At 43.5% G+C, this 21,268-nt stretch overlaps 1 protein-coding gene across 1 annotated transcript; it reads right to left on the bottom strand.

Annotated features, from left to right (window-relative positions):
* Positions 1-9,599: 9,599 nt before the first annotated feature.
* PLET1 (placenta expressed transcript 1) lies at positions 9,600-20,941 on the bottom strand (the record flags this gene model as incomplete). The annotated part of the gene is made up of 4 exons (XM_079707854.1): positions 9,600-9,713; positions 12,234-12,411; positions 16,112-16,310; positions 20,758-20,941. 4 exons carry the CDS (start codon positions 20,939-20,941, stop codon positions 9,600-9,602), a joined length of 675 nt encoding a protein of 224 aa, XP_079563980.1.
* Positions 20,942-21,268: the final 327 nt, after the last annotated feature.

Raw genomic sequence — 21,268 nt, 5'->3', positions numbered from 1 at the left:
CCCGTGTCCCCTGCATCCGCAGGTGGACTCTCAACCACTGCGCCACCAGGGAAGCCCCATTTCAAGATTTTTTAATACCACGTTATGCAGATCTGATTAGAAAAACATCATTTTTTTTTATAGTAACAGGGCCACTCCAGGTGTTTGTTGTTCATGAGTTGCTTCAAGAGAACATTTTTTTTCCTACTTGCTCTCCTTGGGAAAGTGAGAATTCTATTTGTGTACCGTCTGTCTGTCTGTCTGTCTAATTAGTGAATGAGTGAGTGAGTAGATGAGTGAAGGACCAAAGATAGGATATAGATGATTTCTTCTAAGTCTCCCTAGAACCTGCTATCAGAGACTTTAATAAGCTCTATTTTATTATTGCTTTACCTTTTGGTTTTTTCACTACCCCGATACCTTGTGGGCAAAATTATTCTAAGCAGAGTATCTGGTAAATAGTACTCAATACTTTTCACTGATTAAATAAGTGAATGGTATATTGGTAGAAACTGCTAAAATTTTACAGTGTCTTATACATAGTGGACATTTGGGAAATATTTTTAGAATTGAATAACATGAAACATTTGAGGCTTGAGTTCTAGTCCGAGTGCCATTACTGCTCAGTTGTGTCACTTTCATCTCGGAGCCTTAGTTCTCCAAAATGAATGTTGGACAGATGTTTTCTGAAGTTGCTTCTGCCTGTTCTTAGATTTTGTATCTCGATGATTTTAAATACCAAATGAGTAAACATTAATTTAGAGAAGGGAAAAAATTGTTATGGGGTGGTTTGGAAAAGCTTAGTGTGGACAAGGTTAGTCCTGAATGGTGTTTAAAGTGATGGGACAGGGAGGGTGTTGGTTTAGAATTCAGGAGAAAAGGGGAGAAAATACTGAAAGGGTAAAATTTCGTAAGTGAGGTTACCAGGGTGGGAGTGTACAAAATATATTTGGGATGTAATGAGTAGATTAATCTTAATAGAATGGTGATGTGGTGTGAGAGAGTCATGGGAAGTTAGCTTGGAAATACAGGATGCAGACAGCCTAGAGAGCCTTAAATATCTGTTTGATTTTTATTCTTTAAGGGTGTTGATGAAAATAATCAATAAGCAGTCTATAATAGGAATAGGAAAGAGGTTTATTTGAGCCAAACTGAGGACTATAGTCCAGAAGACAGTCTCTCAGATAACTCTGAGGAACTGCTCAAAGCACAGTTTTATGTCTTGTCAGAGCAAGGAATGTCAAACAAGTTGGGGATACATTCCTTCAACGTTTGAAAAAAACCAGATCAGCATGTACATAGCGAGTCAGTATGGCCGTGGCACCTGAGAAGGGAGTCTTATCGAAGGAGTACCAGCATTGGCGTCCCAGGAAGGGAGGCATTTAATCTTTATTTTTAATATGGCTGTTCTTTACTTCTGGTCACCGTGCCCTTTTCCTTAAATAATTAAAGCAGATGTACAGTGCAGGTTTGGTAAGCCACAAACAGTCTATTTTAGTTAGCAATAACATTTGTGTTAACTCATGTATAAGCCAGAATGACTTCCCCATACCTCAATATGTGAAATTTTTTTTTTTTTACCCAGGGGTCAGGAGCTGTTGAAGTTTTATTTGCTTGCTTTTTTTTTTTTTTTTTGCGGTACGTGGGCCTCTCACCGTTGTGGCCTCTCCCGTTGCGGAGCACAGGCTCCGGACGCGCAGGCTCAGCGGCCATGGCTCACGGGCCCAGCCGCTCCGCGGCACGTGGGATCCTCCCGGACCGGGGCACGAACCCGTGTCCCCTGCATCGGCAGGCGGACTCTCAACAACTGCGCCACCAGGGAAGCCCTATTTGCTTGCTTTTTAAGGAAGATAGCCAGCTGCACAAAGGGAAGCAAATAATCCAGTTGTGAAGTCATTACAGGAATCTAGACGTGAGGTGATGGTGTCATGAGTGTGGTGGTGGCAGTGAAAATAGAGTGATGGGAAGGAAAATGGAGCTGATGTTGTGCGGCCCTTACTGTGGTGTCAGGCATTTTGCTAATACTTTTTATGTTACCTCACTTTATCCTTATAACCACTCTGCGGGGTGAGCATACTAGTTACCTACTGCTGCATGACACATTATTCCAAACATAGGGGCTTAAAACATCATTTATTAAACATTTATTACATGAATGTTTACATTTATTACATATATTAAACATTTATTATTTCACATTTTTAATGTGCCAGAAATCTGGATGTGGCTTAGCTAGGACCTCTGGCTTAGAGTCGCTCACAAGGCTGCAGGCATCTCAAGGCTTGACTGGGAAAGATCAGCCTCCTTGCTCACTCGTGTGGTTGTTAGCAGGATTCAGTTCCTCACTGGTTGTTGGACTTAGGCCTCCATTCCTGCCTTCCTTTCTTGCCATGTAGGCCTTTTCATAGAGCAGCTTGCTTTATCAGAGTGAGCAAGGGAGAGTGCCAGCGAGAGTGAGAGGAGGGGGGCGCGGAGGGAGGGAGAAAAGTGGGGGGTGTGTGTGTGTGTGTGAGTGAGAGCATGAGCGTTAGCAGGATGGAAGCCACAGTCTGGTAACCTAATCACTTTTCTGTTCGTTGCTCCTTAGAAGCAATCACCAGATCCGTCCCACACTCAAGGGGAGGGGATTAAACATATTCTAGTGTGTAAAGTGATATGGAGAATAGCAGGAGATGAGGCTGGAGAGGTAGGCAGGGAGTGTGTAGCATGCCCTTTTTGACCCCAGGGGAGTTAAAGCACATTTCATTTCGCAAGAGTGAAAATGATCTATGATAAGTGTCCGTTTTGTTTTTTAAACTGCAAACTTTTACATTCTTCCTGGAAATGGAATTATTTTAAAGACGGGAAACAGACTGTGCTCATTTTGCTTTTGTTATGTCTGGGATATTTCTAGCCTCCCTTGCACATAGAAAAATCATTGTTAGTTTCACGCAATTTAACTTTATAACAAGATTCTGTTGCAAGACAGACATTTTGGAAAATGCCCCGGATAAACACTGTCTCTGCATAGCTACTGAGAGAACTGCTATCACCACAAAAGAAAAGTAGGGGAAAGTGATTCTTGCACTGGAAGATTTTCAAAGCAGCAGTTATGCTTTCATCAGTTCGTTTGCTTCCTTCAAAATCCACCCACACACTCCTACCAGTATTCTGTCACCATCTAGACAGAAGTATTAATCATTAAAAAAGAGAATTAGAATTCCTTTCCCTTTCCTTTCCTGGTTGTTGGCTAAAGAAGTGACATCTCAGGCATGTATTCTTTTTTTTTTTTTTGCGGTATGTGGGCCTCTCACTGTTGTGGCCTCTCCCGTTGCGGAGCACAGGCTCCGGACGCACAGGCCCAGCGGCCATGGCTCACGGGCCCAGCCACTCCGCGGCATGTGGGATCTTCCCAGACCGGGGCACGAACCCGTTTCCCCTGCATCGGCAGGCGGACTCTCAACCACTGTGCCACCAGGGAAGCCCTCAGGCATGCATTCTTAAAGATGCCCAAGAAACAAGTCATCAGTACTTAAGCCCAAGTTCACCCTCATACAGCCAGTTTACTAGTCAATGAAAATTCCCAATTTAGTATAATAAGAAGTATGAACTAAGTTTAAAAACCCTTTTTTACTTTTCACAAATATCTTAATAAACGTGAGTGCTATGGCTGGGGACAACCTGAAGAAATAGAACTAGTGTTGGCCTTTACCTTTTAAAGTTTTTATTTGCACAGATAGAACCGCATATGGGTGGTTGGGTGTCTTGTGGACATCCCAAACTTAACATTTCCAAAACTGAATTTCTGAGTTCTCCTTCAGAATCTTCTTTTACTAGTTCCCTAAAAATACTCATGGGAATGAGTATGGACCACCATCCATTCATTTTTTTCAAGCCAGAAATCTGGGAGTTGTCCTTGATTCCCACTCCCCCTTTTCACCTCTTACCTCCAATCTATCAGAAAGTTCTACCTCTACATAAACAATGATTTTTGCCTCTCTCTCTCCATTTCCAATGCCACCACCCCAGTCCAGATTGCCACCATTTGTTTGCCTGGATTACTGACATGGCCTCTTAACTGGTGTCCTGCTTCACTTTGGTTCTCTTCCACACTGTCATCCCCCTCATCCCCCATGTTACCCCTTGAAAGCTTCCTCTTGTTTTTAAAATACAACCCAAACTCCTGACATTGGCCTGCCAAGCCCCTTATGATCCAGCCACTGCCTACTTCCCCAGCCTTAAAATGATCGCTGTGTTTTGGTCACATTGGCCTTTGCTCATCCTAATGAGCACTCACTTCAATCGTGCCTCAGGATCTTTTTTATTTTTATTTTTGTAAGCAAGAGAAAAATTTATTAATTGCAGCAAGTAGGGAGAACACCGGGGATCTTTCCCAAAGCAGCGTCTCTCAGGATCTTTGTGTTTACTTCCCTTCTGCCTAGAATGCCGCCCCAACCCTTGCCCCTGGCCCATTCCTCATTCCTTTCATAAAACCTAATCATTCTTCAGATCCCACCCTAAATATCACCCTCTTGAAGGCTTCCTTGATCACCCTGTATAGGTAGAAATCCTCTGTTATTTTCTATTATAATACCTATACGGTGCCCTTTCTTGCAGTTTTAAAATTACATATATGTTTCCTGTTGTCTTATTTATTTGCTTGTTAGTTTATTGTCTGTACTCACCTCGAGGACATCAACTTCATGAGGGCCAGAGCCCTGTCTTATTCATTGTTTCCCTAGAACCTAGCCCAGTGCCTCCTACAGAGCAGGTGCTGAATAATTATTGCATGTATGAAAGTGCCCGAAAGTAAAGAACTGGTTGAAACTGGTTTGGTAAAAATTTTGAGATTTAACACCAAAATGTCTTTTTTTAATTGAAGTGTAGTTGATTTACAATGTTTAACACCAAACTTTAAAGTATACTTCAGATAGGTGTTATTTTTTACATGCTTCAGCTTAGAGAACAACCACTGCAATATGAAATAAAATCCCGTCTTCCTCCAAACTTGTTTGTCTGGCTAACGTTATCTTCCTGGGAATTTTCCATTTCCATTTGTGGGTAAAGTTTGTCTTAATCCTCAACTACTAATTTAAGCACAGATAAGCTAGAATTCTGAATCACGGGTCTTTTAGTAAATTGCTGTCCTCATGACCACACCATCATTTGTTAGCAGCGCTCACTCAGGGGCTCACTAAGGTACTCCCTTTATGGCAGGACAGACAGTGAAGATTGGTGGGTAGTTTCTGTCCCAGCTCGTGGAGAGTGGATTTACCCCAGGCAGAGAGGCCTCAGCTGGTCTTGCAAAGAATGCCTTTTATCATTCCATCTGTTTAGCCCCTAGGAGCAGGGTTCCTTGTAGAGTGTAGATCTAACAGATCGGTGGCAACACTGAGGCAATATGTGGTTTTCAGCAAACTAGGGCTCAATTTGTTGCCATAATAACTTTCAGTAATTCCCAAAGAACTAGGGGGAACATCAATGTTCCTTTCTTGAAGGAGAAAACTGTGTTTAGAAAAGAAAAAATGCAGCCTAACCAGGTGTGGGGTGTGACGTCTTCCACCTTCATTTTTTTTTTTATTTAGTTTTTATTTTTTTACAACTTTATTGGAGTATAATTGCTTCACAATGGTGTATTAGTTTCTGCTTTATAACAAAGTGAATCAGTTATACATATACATCTGTTCCCATATCCCTTCCCTCTTGCGTCTCCCTCCCTCCCTATCCCACCCCTCCAGTCGGTTGCTAGTGGGAAGCAGCCGCATAGCACAGGGAGATCAGCTCGGTGCTTTGTGACCTTCCACCATCATTTGAAGTTGTGTTGATGTCTGTGTAGTTAACTAACAGGTTTTTGGCGTTTATTGGCTTATTGTGAATTAGCATTATGTCAGTCACAATGTGTCCAGTGTCTCAGGCCCTTTAAGGTAGGAGTCAGCTCCAGTTTACTAAAAGGAATCTGGGGTTTAAAGTAGATTAAGAGCTGGGATTTGAACCTAGGTTTGTGTGGCTTAAAAAAAAAAAAAAGATAAAAACCCCGACTCAACAATTATAGTAACTATTTCAAAAAATAACCCAAGCTCTTTAAATATGCTTTGTCTACACATTTTATTTTCGCCAAAGGCTTTTTGAGTTTGTTGGACTCAAGCATCTGAGTCTGAAGTTATTTTTACATATAGGTTATATATGTATGCATCGATAAATATGCAGATATTTTTGCATATGTTAAATTATTTCCCGGTTATATTAGGTATATATATTTAACTTTATCTATATATGGATATAACTTGCATAAAAGCAGGGTGGGGTGGTACATATGTCCTGGGTTCACTGCTGTGCCACATTCAAAGAAATACAGTCCAGCAATCAGAAGTAAAATAATTCTGATTTTCACTTGTATCTCTTGAAGGACATTGCCAGAACTGGTTTGTAACCAAGAGTAGTGCCTGGGAAACCCCTCGCCTCTCCTTTCAGTCCACAGAGGCTCCAAAGCTTCTTTCTATCTCAGCCCACACAATACTCAACCCAAACTTTGCCTTTGCTTTCTCTTCTCCCACCCTCTCCCTTGTCCCAGCTCTCTATTAGGTAGAATAATTTAACCCCTTTACTCATTATTTAGATTCTCTACGAGAGAGCCTAGGAGCTGACCCAGAAAGCCAGAAGACATTCTACTTAGAATCCTAAGGGGTGGAGGTGAAGGTGGGGCTGGAGGGAGAAAGACGGTGAAAAGTCAGACATTAGCCATTTCTTACAACAATTACAAATGAGACATTTTAGTCCTTGTTAGGGCACCATTTTATTTGTATATATTTATATTGTTATTTATATTATATATATTTATATTGTATTGAAATGCTTGGCTTACTTGTACATCAGTGTATCGTTCGTGGTGCCTTTTTAAGGCATTAAATAATTATATAGTGCTTAACTTTGTGCCAGGTACTGTTCTGGGTGCTTTATATATATTAACTGATTTAATTTCCACAACAGCCAATAGGTAGCTACTATTTTTCTCCCTATTTTACAAATGAAGAAACCAAGGTACACAGAAGTTAAGTAACTTATATGAGGTCCCACAGCTAATAAGGGGTAAAATAAAATGAAATTGAACCCTGCAGTCTGGCTTCAGAATTTATCCTTTAAGACAATTGCCAAAACTACCTCTCTTATGAAATAATAAAGTTTACTGAAAGTTTTCAACACTTACTTGAAAAAATAACTTGGGGGTTGATAGACAATAAGATACTGTCTACATTTTCTCCCTGTTCTGAGTGTTTTTCTTGCTCTGAATGGTTGGTATTGTAGTTGGACTGTTGACCAGGTCTGGAACCTTTCTGGTGTGTGAAAAATCTTTGAGGTAATGGGATTTGGAAGACATTAATTTTCTTTCCTACTTTCTCAGAGTGAATTATCACTTCCCTTACAATGGGTAGGCAGTTGCTGTTTCTGACACAGAATAGGAATGCATTGAATTTACAAAACACGAAGCTGCAAACAAGAAAACACACAAGTGGAAGAACAAGATTGGGCAAGGGAGTATGGGAGCGATAAATAGTCTGTCTCTTGTCTGTGCACGAGGTGCATGCAGCCTGTGGGCTTCCTTGCCATTGCTTGTGTGCCTTTTTTTTTTGTTTTGGTCTATCACTTCTCATTAGTCAAGATCAGGATTAGCTGTCCCTGAGACTGTGAAGGTACATACTTCTTTAGCCCTTTACTTTTCTTCTGCTACTCACTGTGCTTGCCACTTACTGGATTCACTTAAGGAGTGACCAAGGATGGCAAATTTTTGGAGCCTGTTCTGCTTCAATTCCTGCCTCCTGAGCCCAAGGAAGATATCACTAGTTGAATATGAAGTATTTTTGAGCCTGTATTTTGCTTCGGAATCCTTCTCAACAGTGCCCTTAGGGTGTCCTGGTTAAAGTGCAGGCTCTAAAGTGGTATAGACCACTCTTCAAAACCCACTAGCTTCACTGTGTATTCACTGAATGACTGGGCAAATTATTTCTCTCTCTCTGCCTGAGTGTCGTCCTCTGTAAAATGGCTATATCTCATAGGGTTGTTGTGAGGATTACGTGAGATGATGCCTATAAAGTGCTGAGTATAGCGCCTGGCAGATACCTATGGTGGCTACCAAGTGACATCACAGAAAATTGTGGAGTCAGGAGTGCCAAGATTTGGTCCCTCCACTGAAGCAGCCATTAAACTGGCAAAATCTGTCAGGGTCAACTTTTTCCGAACTCTAGACTCTAATAAAAAAAACCTTATAGTTGTTAGGGGAATGCTTAATGAGGAAAGAGGCTGCTAAATTTTGACATACATGAAAATCTGTCAGGTCACTGGCTGACCACTGAGAGAACAGAAGAGAGACTTCAGTGACCACATTCAACAAGGAACGCAGTCGTTGCAAAACTAGTTTAGAAAAGTTACTAGACAAATGGATGATTGCAGCCCTCAACAAGCAACAACAGCGTACCCTGATGAGAAGGGAGAATATGATTTCCAGAGTCACTATTATAATATTGAAAATGTTAAGTTTTCAACAAAAATTAGACACACAAAATAGGAAAGTATGGCCTATTCACAGGGAGAAAGAGGAAGTTGACAGAAACTGTCCCTGAGGAAGGCCAGCTGGAAGTTGGCATCCAGTCCCTGAATGTTGGCATCCTGGAATTTAGCGTAACTACTAAAAGAAAATGCAGTTGCTTATTACAGGAAATACCATACTTACTTTTGGTTTTATATTGTATTATGAGTATTATAAATATTTTGCCCATTTCTCTTAGTGGAAGTTACCATTAGGGGAAAAATGACCAGTTTGCACCTGAGAAAAGTTAAAATTGAGAAAATTTTACTTTTATATCTGGCCTTAAAAATATATACACTCTCACCATTCTGTTGATTTAAAAAAAATTTTATTGGAGTATAGTTGATTTACAGTGTTATGTTAGTTTCATGTGTACGGCAAAGTGAATCAGTTTTACATATACATATATCCACTCTTTTAGTTCTTTTCCCATATAGGCCATTACAGAGCATTGAGTAGAGTTCCCTTTGCTATACAGTAGGTCCTTATTAGTTACCTATTTTATATCCATTGATTTTAAAATGCTCACATAAATGAATAAAATTAGATGACATTTTCTGTATTTTAAGTTAATCACTCATTAAAGACATATTTGAATTTAACACATTCATTATTCTTGCTTGAAGCATAGCGTATTTGGTATGACAGAAAATAATGCCTTTATACAATAATCTTTCCCTATCCTTGGCTACTCAGACATGGTACATTCTTATTTTCTTTCCCTTCAAATACTACTGGTGTTGCATCTAAACAAAAGTTTAGATTGACTGTGGAATTGGCTGTCGACATGTTAAATTAAGAGCCAGAATTCCAAGTTACACCCAGACCAGGTTACAAAAAGCCTAATTTGTGTCCTGAGATATCCAGTTGAACAGCAGTGAGCGGACTGGCTACCCTCCACTAAGTGACCCTCAGGTCTCCGCTTGGGTCTGAAGCAGTGGCAGTAGAGTTGTACCTCTGAGAACACAGAGTCTTCATTCACACAGGTCAGAGCCCTGGCTTGGGACTGAACATAGAAGGATGCAGTGGAGGCAGAAGCAGTTGTTCCCCCAGCTTCCTTCTAGAAGAGGAGTTTGCTGATGAGAAAGACGAGCAGGATCTGAATGGCATCTCTCAAGGGGCTGAGGAAGGCTCTGTTGGCTAAGCTTTTGGCTGTGGTTCGGGTTGTGGTTAGCTTGTGGGTTGTGGTTAGTTTGTGGGTCGGGGTTGTGGTTATTTTGTGGGTGTGGGTTGTGGTTAGTTTGTGGGTCGGGGTTGTGGTTAGTTTGTGGGTGTGGGTTGTGGTTAGTTTGTGGGTCGGGGTTGTGGTTATTTTGTGAGTGTGGGTTGTGGTTAGTTTGTGGGTTGGGGTTGTGTTTAGTTTGTGGGTCGGGTTTGTGGTTAGTTTGTGGGTCGGGGTTGTGGTTAGTTTGTGGGTCGGGGTTGTGGTTAGTTTGTGGGTCGGGTTTGTGGTTAGTTTGTGGGTTGTGGTTAGTTTGTGGGTCGGGTTTGTGGTTAGTTTGTGGGTTGTGGTTAGTTTGTGGGTCGGGGTTGTGGTTAGTTTGTGGGTTGTGGTTAGTTTGTGGGTCGGGGTTGTGGTTAGTTTGTGGGTTGTGGTTAGTTTGTGGGTCGGGGTTGTGGTTAGTTTGTGGGTTGTGGTTAGTTTGTGGGTCGGGGTTGTGGTTAGTTTGTGGGTTGTGGTTAGTTTGTGGGTCGGGTTTGTGGTTAGTTTGTGGGTTGTGGTTAGTTTGTGGGTCGGGTTTGTGGTTAGTTTGTGGGTTGTGTTTAGTTTGTGGGTCGGGGTTGTGGTTAGTTTGTGGGTTGTGGTTAGTTTGTGGGTCGGGGCTGTGGTTAGTTTGTGGGTTGTGGTTAGTTTGTGGGTCGGGTTTGTGGTTAGTTTGTGGGTCGGGCTTGTGTTTAGTTTGTGGGTCGGGTTTGTGGTTAGTTTGTGGGTCGGGCTTGTGGTTAGTTTGTGGGTCAGGGTTGTGGTTAGCTTGTGGGTTGGGATTGGGGTCATGGTTGTGGCTGGCTTGATTGTGGAGATCTTGGTGGTCAAGTTTGAGGTTTTCCCTGGGGAAAAAAAATGGCATCAGGACCTCTTTTGGGTGGTGAGTGGGCACTAGAGAAATGAGGCTAATGTGATGGAATGCTGGAGCCAGAGTTCATGGCAGAATTCAGTGAACACTTCGCAAGGGCCAAGTGTATATAGAGGAGGGGAAACTAGGGGTACAGGATGTTAAGGAACAAAAAATAAGAAACACTCTGATCTTAAGATCTATGGAAGAAGGAATTTATACTGAACTTACATAACTGTTGAATTTGCTGTTGGGAAGGTAGTCTGCCTTCAAATGTCCTCATGTCCTTAATATTATATTCGATCAATCAGTGCAAATATGATCCAGAGTGGTACAATTTTATTTTATTTTTTTTTGCTAATTTCAAAGTTCCCATGTAAAGGTTATAAGAACTAGACACCATCCAGGCTTGAGGATGGCTGACTCTGCTTTAAAGGAAGTGGAAGGAGGCCCTGTCCAAATGCTTGAATCCCTTTTTGTGGTGTCTGAGGCATTGGTCATTTTCACAGGTAGTGATCTGACCACATGTTGGTTCTCTGAGGTTGCCTTGCAGAGAAGCAGAGAAAGCCAGGCCTACATCCCTGGGAGGTTGTCTGATCCTGAAAAACTGGAGCTTGGCAATGATACTTCCAAGGGTCTGAGTGAACCACAGAGGGGACTATAATGACGAAGAAGGGAAATGCCAAGTGATTTGCTCAGACCTGAACATTCTGCCCACTTGCAGGGTGCCTTCCAGCCCTGTGGCATTGTCTTATCTCATTTAGCATTTCCTCAGGACAAATGTTTCTCTAGTGCACCACTGAGCCCAAAGTCTGAACAGAACCGCTTTCTTCTCCTTTTTAAAAATCTGGATTTTATTAGCATGGAGCTAAGGAGTCCTGACTAGAGACAAACTTTTTTTTTTTTTTTCCTTTCCTAGCATCTATACGAGTGTTCATTTCAAAAATGTCCTGGAGAAAGAAAATAACATCCCAAACTTTTCACAGAGGGGAAGCCACCAAGGAAACAGTTAAGGCTTTCATATAATAGTTTCATTAGGCATAATCACTTTAATATTTGTTGTTGAAGATGGATATGCCTTTGATCACATTTGCAATGCTTGACTGACAGGAAAATGGGCAGCGTACTAGATGTATTTCAGTGTTTGGGGGCTCACGAGGAGGACCTGTTACCTGGACACTGAGAAAGACTAATGTTACTTGTTCTTGGTTGAAGCTTGTATTTAAAAACTTCATTAAAAAAAGAAGATTGTCTTTATAGTTTTAAAGTAAGTTTACGAAAAGTCGAGAAAAGTATAAGATGTGGAATTTGAGTCTTCGTTTTGCCATTTACTTTCTGTGTGGCCTTGGGCAAATTACCTATCTTTTCTGAACCTCAGTTTCTTGAATTTGTTTTTGCTTGGGAGAGAGAGATAAGAAAGAAGGAAGGGTGCCGAGAAGGGAGAAGGGCAGGGAGCCTCAGAATGGTTTGAGGTTGAGGACTACAGCCTGGGAAAGGCCAGTGGAAATTCCTGGTGGTTGTGCTGGAGGCCAGAGGCCACTCTGAGAACTAATGAAATTATTGGTTTTCTACGCTATCAACCCTGCTTTGTGCAAATCTCCCTTCTCATCCCTTAAACCCTTCGGTAAAGTCTGCTATACCAGTGAAGACTCTGTGTGAGGTGGTATTCTTGTGAAAATTGAGGAAGGAACCAACTTCCATATCCACGTCTGTGTGGTGTTGAATGGAAACAGCTCCTGAGGAAGCCGGCGTCTGGAGCCACAAGTGACCATGAGAATCGAAGGCCCCTTGGAATTGGCTTTTGTTTTCCACAGGGCACTGGATAAGGGGTTGAGCTAATCTTATGTAGACCTCAAGGTGCTGGGAGACTCAACTGGTATCTGGGTAACGCATGATTAGAAGACATTTTTCTAGGGCACCCACAAGATAATTTTCCAGGCCGATGGATTTCACTGCCAGATATGTAAATAGACTGCAGAGGAACTTACCATTTCTTTTCAGTATCTTAACAGAAGCTCTAGCCATGTTGTGGAAATCGACTGTGAAGGCTCTGTGGAGGGCAAATTGATGAGAGATAATGGTGAGGAATTCGCAAGTTCAGCTCACATTGCTGCCTTCCCAGGGGACCCCAACCTCTTAGTTCCTTTTGTGCTTAAATTCTTTACAGCACAAGTAGCAGATCATTCAGTACTGGTCTGCTGTATACTGTCTGGACCAAGATCTTCCACAGTTTTGCTCCAGACAAGATCAAGTCCATCCCTCTCCCTCCCAACACCAGCACCCTGAATTCCCCACAGGCTGGTATACACAGCTGGTCTTTGTTCAGGCTAGTCTTTCTGCTTGTAATACCAGTCCCGGGCACATCTGCCCACAGACTCGACAGTAGCCTCTATGAAATTGTTTCTCCTGGTTGTCATGGACCCAGACAGAGCTCCATCAGAGAGACATGCCCCTCTACTGCACTGCCTTGCTGTGAGCCTCTCCCCCCGACTGGAGGGCCAGCTCTTCGAGGGCAAGTTCTTTTGTCAACAACGCCTGACACGTAGCGTCATAGGTGCTTAATGTTCGTTAAATGATCTGTACAGCTTGGTCTGTTGTTCTGGTATCATTGGGCCCATTATTATATCAGTCTCTTGTTCACACATTGAAAAATTAATGAGAGTGCACTACATGCCAGTCACTGTGCTTACTGCTGAGGGAACAGTGGTGAACACAGCAGGCGTGGTTCTTACCCTGGAGACTTTAAACGAATAGTCAACTGACAAGTAAGTGATTGCAGTCGTGATATGTGCTCTAACGAAGCAGTGGCAGTGATGAGAGTGAGTAAACAGGGAGCGGAGCTTGATCTGGGGGTTCAGGGATCTGAGGAAGTGCTGTGTAACCTCAGTAATTATTTCTGTATAGGCCCTGCCTCCCAACCCTCATTGTAAAGTTCGGTGGGCAGGAACCTCTTCATGTTGCCTTTTGTGTGCTACTCAGCGTAGTGGGCTTCCCCCATCGTATGTGCTGCTCCCCTCCCCTTGTCAGCCTCGCTGATCAAAGCTGTGTGTGTACATCGTACACAAGCAGAGAGGCCAGTGCAACACAGCAGGTGCGAGTGAAGAGGGGTCTGGAGACCGCACTGTTGGTGGGAATGTGCTGTTTCCATTGAAGATTGTCACCACCATTTGGTGTTTTATCTGTTGTTGCATGGAGTGTGGAGGCCTTAAGGAGGTGAGATGAAAGGAAAACCATTGCCCTCATTAGCCCTGGCCGGCTTCTAAGGGGCTGCTGTCATCATGAGGCTGGGTTGTAGCAGCTCCCTTTGGATTTTACTCTTGCAGGTCTCTCTGTGGGCATAATAGCACCTCCTCCAGAGCCAGCTAGGTCCGACCAGACCCGGGCATGGCTGGAGAGGCTGGAGTGACTTGGCAGCATCACCATCACTGCTGTCTACAGAGACTTGGTGGCAGTTCATAGTGCATGGCCTGATGGTCAGACCTGCCCTTTCAGTACAAAATGACAGTCTGAAAGTGTAAGGACCTCTCAACATTTGGTTCTTAAAGTGAACTTGAAAATAAATCCCTAGCTGGGAGGGAGGTTTTTTTGTTAGAGTCCCCAGGTGGCCTCACCTCAGAATCTGAGTGTGTCCATTTTGTACAACAGGAGGAAGCCAGTTTTATTGTACAATCATCACACTTTCTGCCAGCAAGCCATTTCCAAAATGAATCTATGTTTTAAAAAATGATTCTCTGTGTCATGGTGAAACCGAGTCCCCCTAAAACTGAGATCCCTTGCTGAGTTTATGATTAACCACTCTATCAAAAACTTTATTCTCTTTCTTGTCCCACTCCCACCCCCATTCCCCTTAGGATTGAAGAGTATCAAAGAAACGGGGGGACTGAAACCAAGCAGGACCCTGGGGGCCCACCCTAGTACAAAAGCCCCTCCATGTCCCCCCATTTCTTGTTTGTAGAGAAAGGCTTTAGTCTCCTAGACCCTCCTTGAGTTCCAAAGAGCAGACTTAAGCAGTTAGTAATTAGGGAAGTGAGGGAATGCAGAAACAAAGGAAAGCAGTCAAGAAATAATACTTCAGTGATAAAACAGAGTCCTAGTTCTCCTCAAGGGTTACATATAACAATCTGATACATATCTCTGAGTTGTTCTGCAGAAACTAAGACCGCTGCCCAAGTGGAGGATGGTGACTACATGGTGACCACAAGCACGTAGACCCCAGACTGGTTGGAATCAGAAGGTTGATGATTCAGATTCCTGAAGCATCACCCTGTTACCTCACCACCACCAACCGATCAGAAGAAAGTCATGCCCCCTGAAAACTTCACCCCAAATGTGGCCTTTAAAAGACCTTCCCTGAAAGCCATTGTGGAGGCCGGGTCTTCTGAGTATGAGCCACCTGTTCTCCTTGCTTGGCGCCTGCAATAAACGCTGCACTTTCCTTCACCACAACCCGGAGTCAGTAAATTGGCTCTGCTGTTCGGCAGGCAAGTGGACCCAAGTTCGGTTTGGTAACAATGGGGACTGAGTACCCCTCCTCCAGGCTCTTGGCTACTGGCAGCTTCTCTGCACCCCCAGTTTAGCAAGGGCTCCTGGAGGACTGCCCTGGGCATTGGCAGAGAGGGGAACGCTCAGGTGGCCAGATGGTTTCAAGACGAGTGTCTTTATTTTTAACTGTTTGCTGCTGCTGCCCCCAACCTGCCTGGCTGTGGAGTACTGTCTGCCCCAGACTAATAGGAGTGAATTGGGTGGGAGTAGGAGGGAATATAGAGAATTTGAAGCAAACTGGGTGCCAGTGACAAGGATTCTTTGCTTGACCAAGGTTTAGTCAGGCTCTGGAACCTTCTCCTAGGCCCATCTGTGCACTTCCTTGTAAAATCCAGTTTTAGCCAGAATCCTCATAAGTCAGTTTAGCAAGAACATCCCACCCTTGATATCTGATCACCTTTATTATCTGATTGAATTCCTCATCCTCTACTATCCCCCAGGTGATATCAGATGAGCTTGGCCTCCCTTAAGCAAGAATCCTGTTAGGTCAGTTTAGCCAGAGCCCCCTTACACGTCTTGATGTTTCCTCTTAGTGATTTTCCATCCACTGAGCCCTCACCCTGTTCCTGAGCTGTAAATTCCCACTTGCCCATGTTGTATTCAGAGTTTAGACTTGTTCCATACTGAGGTCTCTTTTCTCTTATTGTGATAGTCCTGAATACAATCTGTTTTTGTTCATTCATTCATTAGTTTTGCTTTAACTACTATCCAGCTCTGGTTTTCTTTAACACCAATTCTTTCTGTTTATGTTGAGCATACCTGGCATGTGTGTGTGTGTGTGTGTGTGTGTGATGTATAAACTTCTACAGATAAAGGTAGGACAAAGAACGGTGAGGCAGAAAAGGAGTACAGCTACTGAATTATCCACATCATAGCTGGATTGTATTTTGAGTCCACCAAGGTCAGTATAAAACTGTACAAACATAATATGAAATTGTAAAAGCCCAAAGCAAATGATATATGGATAGGTTCTTACTGTAGCTCGACTGCAGTTATGTTCATGGAACTAGGAGATACCCATTTTGCCTTGAACTTGCTGTGTGGGTTCTTCACGTTGTACAAGACGCTGCCGTTGCAATACTTGTCACCTTTTTGCCAGGAGCCAATGACTGAGTTGTGCTGGTCCATTGCTCGCAGGACCACAGAGCTAATACCGTTATTCACAGGAACTGACACTAGGAGGAAATGAGAAGGAAACAATCAGTCATCTGTGTAGTAAGACAAGAGATGGGGGTCATGAACTCAAAATTAAGTGTGAAAAAAGAAAGTTACAAATAGTATGTAAATATAGTGTGGTCCCATTTTTGTGAAATAAGTTGAAAAAAGTCTGGAAGGAAATTCATCAAGATATTAACTATGGGGATTTCTTGGTTGTGGGGTGATAGATGGTTTTTATTTTCTTCCTAGTTCTTCTTTGTGTTTTCCAAGTTTTCTACAGGAAAAGGTGAACAAAAGAAGACCTGTACTCTGGCCCTGGTTTTGCTACGTATCAGGGATGAGGTCCTGGCTGACCTTTAACCTCTTGAGCCCCGTTCCTATCTGCCAGATGAGAGTTCTGCCCTTCTCTCGGGAGGAGTGGAGTGTGGGGAGGGAGGGGGTGGATGCATGTGGAAGGGTCAAGTGGGCCTCCAGGGAAGTGCTTCAAGAAATAAGGAACTGTTACTGCCAAGTCAAAGCAAAGCCTACTTCCTGGTTCCAGAAATGCTGATGTTCTTGGTCTTTGTTGTTGAGAGTGAGGGAAGGGGGGACCTCTGAGACCCAGAGGCCCTAATCCGGGTACCTAGTCCAAGTACCTGCCAAGGCCCAAATCCAAGTACCGCTAAGTAACCACTTAGGGTTCCCTGACCCCCTCCACTCAGGTGAGTCTCACCTGTTGACCTAGCCCAGCGTGTGCCCACAGGGACCCCACTGACACTTTTTAATTCCACCTGTTATTTTCAGCCTCCTGATGTGTAATAGGGAGGGAATTTCAAGAGACTATTTCAGTTTGTCCATTTCCTCCCTTAGAAGATCCCTTCTGAACAAATTTCTCAATGCTAGGATCCTCTCAGCCACCCCAAATTGTTTTAAAGGCTTCTCCTTTACAAAATAACGAAAATTGATTTTGTAGCACAATAGGATTAGACAGTCCTGGATCTGAATCCTAGCCCTAACATTTAAATCAATGGTTTCTTTCCTGTTCATCATTCACTCCACAAATATTTATTGAATGCCCGCTTTGCACTAGGGTTGGTTCTAGGTCTGAGGATGATGACATTATCTCTCATTGTATGGAGATCATGATACCTTATCTTGAAAGGTTCCTGGGAGACTGAAGAGAAGAATGTAAAGACTTTAATACTGGTGGGTGTTGGATAAGTTGCCATTGTTATTCTGAGCACGAAACACATTTCTCTGTTCTGTTTGTTTTTGCCAGTCAAAAACAAATCTGAGCCAGATCTCCCCACCCCCACCCCCCCACCCCACCCCACCCCCCCCCGCCCCGCCCTGACTTGCTCACCGAGAACCTGACATTTGTCCTAGATGTGTGTGCTTGGTGCTGCGGTGGCTGGTGATGAGCGACCGTGTCATCCAGTCATCAAGCCTGTCAGCTCTCCCCTGGGCTTGCCTTTGTCCTTCCTTCTGTTTTCCACCCCCCTCTCTGGCTTACGTCTGCCTTTCATCCCTCCTAGTTATCTGTATTATCCAGATTCCTGGCCTCCACAGTCCCCTCCCTTCAGGCTTCAGCCTGATCAGACTTCCACACTCAACACTTCCATCAGGACACACACCTGTCCAAAACCTTCAAAGTGCTCTTCTAGAGCCTCTAAACGTTTCTGGTTTTATATTTCTGCTTCTGTTGCTTGCAGTACCCAGCGCATGGCTCTTATGATCCTCATAACCCAGCTCACTCCGCTGTTTCCACCCCCACTCCAGGGCATCCAGGCTTCCTCTGCTTCTGCAGACACACCTGGCTTGCCTGCCCCTGACCTTTGTTCACGTCTGGTGCCTGTCTTGAATCTTCCTTCCTTCTCATCTCACATCACATCCCCACTTACTCTCCAAGATCCTGCTGATGTCCCACTTCTGGGCTCTTTTCCTCTCACTCCTGAATCATGTTTTTTTTTACTATAGAGTTGAGGACTTAATTACATTCTGGCTTGTACTACACACTGTAGTTTCACCTACGTATCTGGCCAGCCCAGTTCTGGGCACCTGGAGGGCACTAAATAAATACTCATTGATTGGCTTTTAAAAAGTTGTGCATCCAGTGTTGCATAGTGCCTTAAAGCTGAAGGTTCAGGAAAAAAAGGCAAGCAAGTTACATTTCTCTTGCCCACGGAAGTAAAAAATGGAGGCAGATGCTTAGCCAGTGCAGTTGTAATACAAATGCTACTACCTTATGAGTTTCTTTGACTGATACCAAGTCAGACTCAAGAGAACCTGTTCTAAGATATTGCCTGAGATGCAGTTGTGTCTTGGAACCAGCCAAACCATTTGTACATGTCTTACCAATGTTAAACCCTGAAAATAAAAAAAATTTCAGTATTAAAATGAGGAGAAGCAGTTGGCCTGTGTGGGCATTTACTCAGTCTCCCCAAAAGTTCCGAGTCCCAGCAAGTTCCTATAATGACCCAAGGAAACCATGGAGCCTGCTGTGTAATTCTAGGTGTGCAATCTGGTACATCACATCTCCGAGGGCATAGGATTTTGATTCTCAACTTAAATCATTCCTATAGGGAGTCAGTTTATCTCAGAGCTTTAGCACGTTTCTGTTCTGAGATAAAATCACACGAAGTTTGGGGAAGTACATGACACATAGTGGGCATTCAGTGAGCCTTAGTTCCTCTTCTCTCTCTGCTCTACCCGACGCCTCTGTAAATGCTGTGATGTCCCTCTCATCCAGCACGTTCCCTTTCAAGGGGTCTATGGATCATCTTTTGATTCTTCTTTCTTCTGTCTTCCTACTTTCACATGGCTCCTCTACCACCCCCACCTCCAACCCCTCACCCCTTGCATCTTCACAAGATAGGTTTCTTTTTCATCCATTTCAACAGCAAAATTCTTCACCTCGTGATGTGTTACCTTAGGTCAGAGGTCTGAGATCTCTGACCATCCAGGTCCTGTTCTGTATACAAGGTCACACACATGCCCTCCTGGTCCTCATCTTGAATCACAAGATTACCCTCCCTGCCCTGTTGAGGACAAGATCTGCTGCCTGAGGGAGTGGGACGTAGGGAGGCCCACCACAGCTGAGGCACTTAGTGACAGTCCCCAAGAAAAAATAGAGAAAAGGACTAGCCAGGATGAGTGTGTGAAGGCAGGCCATAGGCATTCTCCTGCTGAAGCCTGAAATCTGTAGAGCATGGGTATAGATATCACCCTGGTGTTCTCTGCAAAATTTGGTTAGAGTTCTAAGAGAGGCAGGATAACATGGTAGATGAGGAGTCAGGCTCTGAAGCTGGACGGCCTGGCTAGACAAAGCAGGACAAATCTTGGCTATTATTTAGGTTCAAATATTAGCTGTGCAACCTACTAGTGACCTTGGGTAAAACGTTAACTTTCCTGTGCTTCAGTTCTCATCTGTAAAGTGGGGAAGATAATAGCATTTACCCTTAGAACAGTACTCAGCACACAGTATGACGTCTTAGCTCTCATTACCTTAACTGAGAGGCATATAGTGTAGTGGTTAAGAGCAGGGTCTCTGAAGCTAGAATGCTTGGGTTCACATCCCAGGTCCATCATTTAAGCGGCTCTGTGACCTGAGCAAGTCACTAGCATCTCTACCTCTGTTTTCTCATTGACACACAGGGAATGACAACAGTATCTACCTAGTAGGTCATTGTGAGGACTAAATACATTAGTATATGTAAACAGTCATATTAAATTTGTTGTTATTATGAAAGTTATTTGAGAGCACTTGCCTTGACTTATAGGTTTGACTGATCCCAATATGTATAAAATATTTCTAGGCACCTCAAAGAAAAGCACTGGATTAGTAATGAACAGACTAAGATTCAAGAGGCAGTTCTGCCACTTATTAGCCGTGAGACCCTGAGCAAGTCATTTAACTTCTCTCAGCTTCAGGCTCCTCATTTATCAGATGGGATAGTAATACTTTCCCTGTCTAGCTCACTAGATTTTCCACCCACAGACTAAAAGTGAACAGCGTCTCCTGGGGTTGTGCCGTATACAATTATCCATGGTGGCATTGTTTCATCAAGTGGATGGGAAAAGACTACAAACTGTGGTGCAATTTTTATCCCTTAAAATAATAAAAATGCCCCCCCCAATACAGACTGTTTTAAGTAAAAAAAAAAAAAAAAAGCCCAAATTATTTAAGTGAGAGAACTTGCCGCAGTTGTGCTTTTGCTGGGACTCGGTTAACCTGAGTGTTGGGATGTAATGACTCCCATGGCTCAGGTTCACACAGGGGACATGCAGAAATAGGAAATAGTCCCACCCAACCCATCCTCTCACATGTTCTCATTCTCCCTCTTTCTGCCTCTGTGTCCCAGATGGGTCAAAAACACATGTTTTGTTTGTGTTATTGAGAGCAGGGATGGAGGGGTATGTTCTGCAATTCTGGTTTTATCTACCCTCAAAGAACAGAGGACAGCAGAGAGAATGGCTTCTACTTACCTGTGTAGACTGTATTGCTTTTATAGACGTTTGGGTTGGCATGGATTCCTGAGGAAGTGATGACAATGACCTTACTGAAGAACTTGCAGTTGTCTTTGTGACTTATACAGCTGGCAGGAGAACACAGCAGTCCAAGGCACAGAAACAGCCCCAGTGGCAGCAGCAGGGGCCTGAGGATTGCCATGGTCTTGATCTGTTTGGAAACTACTGGGCCTGGAACTGGGTAAGAGCTACAACTCACCTGTTTATATGCTCTGGGGCTGGAACTTCTGGGTGAGGTCATACATGCAAATCTCTGGCCCACTCCTCCCTAAGATGAACTGGCTTCTGGAATTTGGCCCAAGATATCACGAGGAATGAATCTTCTTGTATCTGTCACCATGACCCTTTGCCAATTCCAGTTTTGCTCATGAAGGGGAATGTACTGGTCGTGGTTTTATTTTGCCTCTCATTCACCTCAGCATCTGACATTTGAAGGAAGCTGTGAGAAGGGGTTAATACCGGCAAAGTG

This window comes from Hyperoodon ampullatus (genome assembly GCF_949752795.1).
Source record: "Hyperoodon ampullatus genome assembly, chromosome: 7".
Classification (NCBI taxonomy): domain Eukaryota; kingdom Metazoa; phylum Chordata; class Mammalia; order Artiodactyla; family Ziphiidae; genus Hyperoodon; species Hyperoodon ampullatus.
Note: the sequence above shows the minus strand (reverse complement) of the source record. Positions and strands in the feature narration are given on the sequence as shown.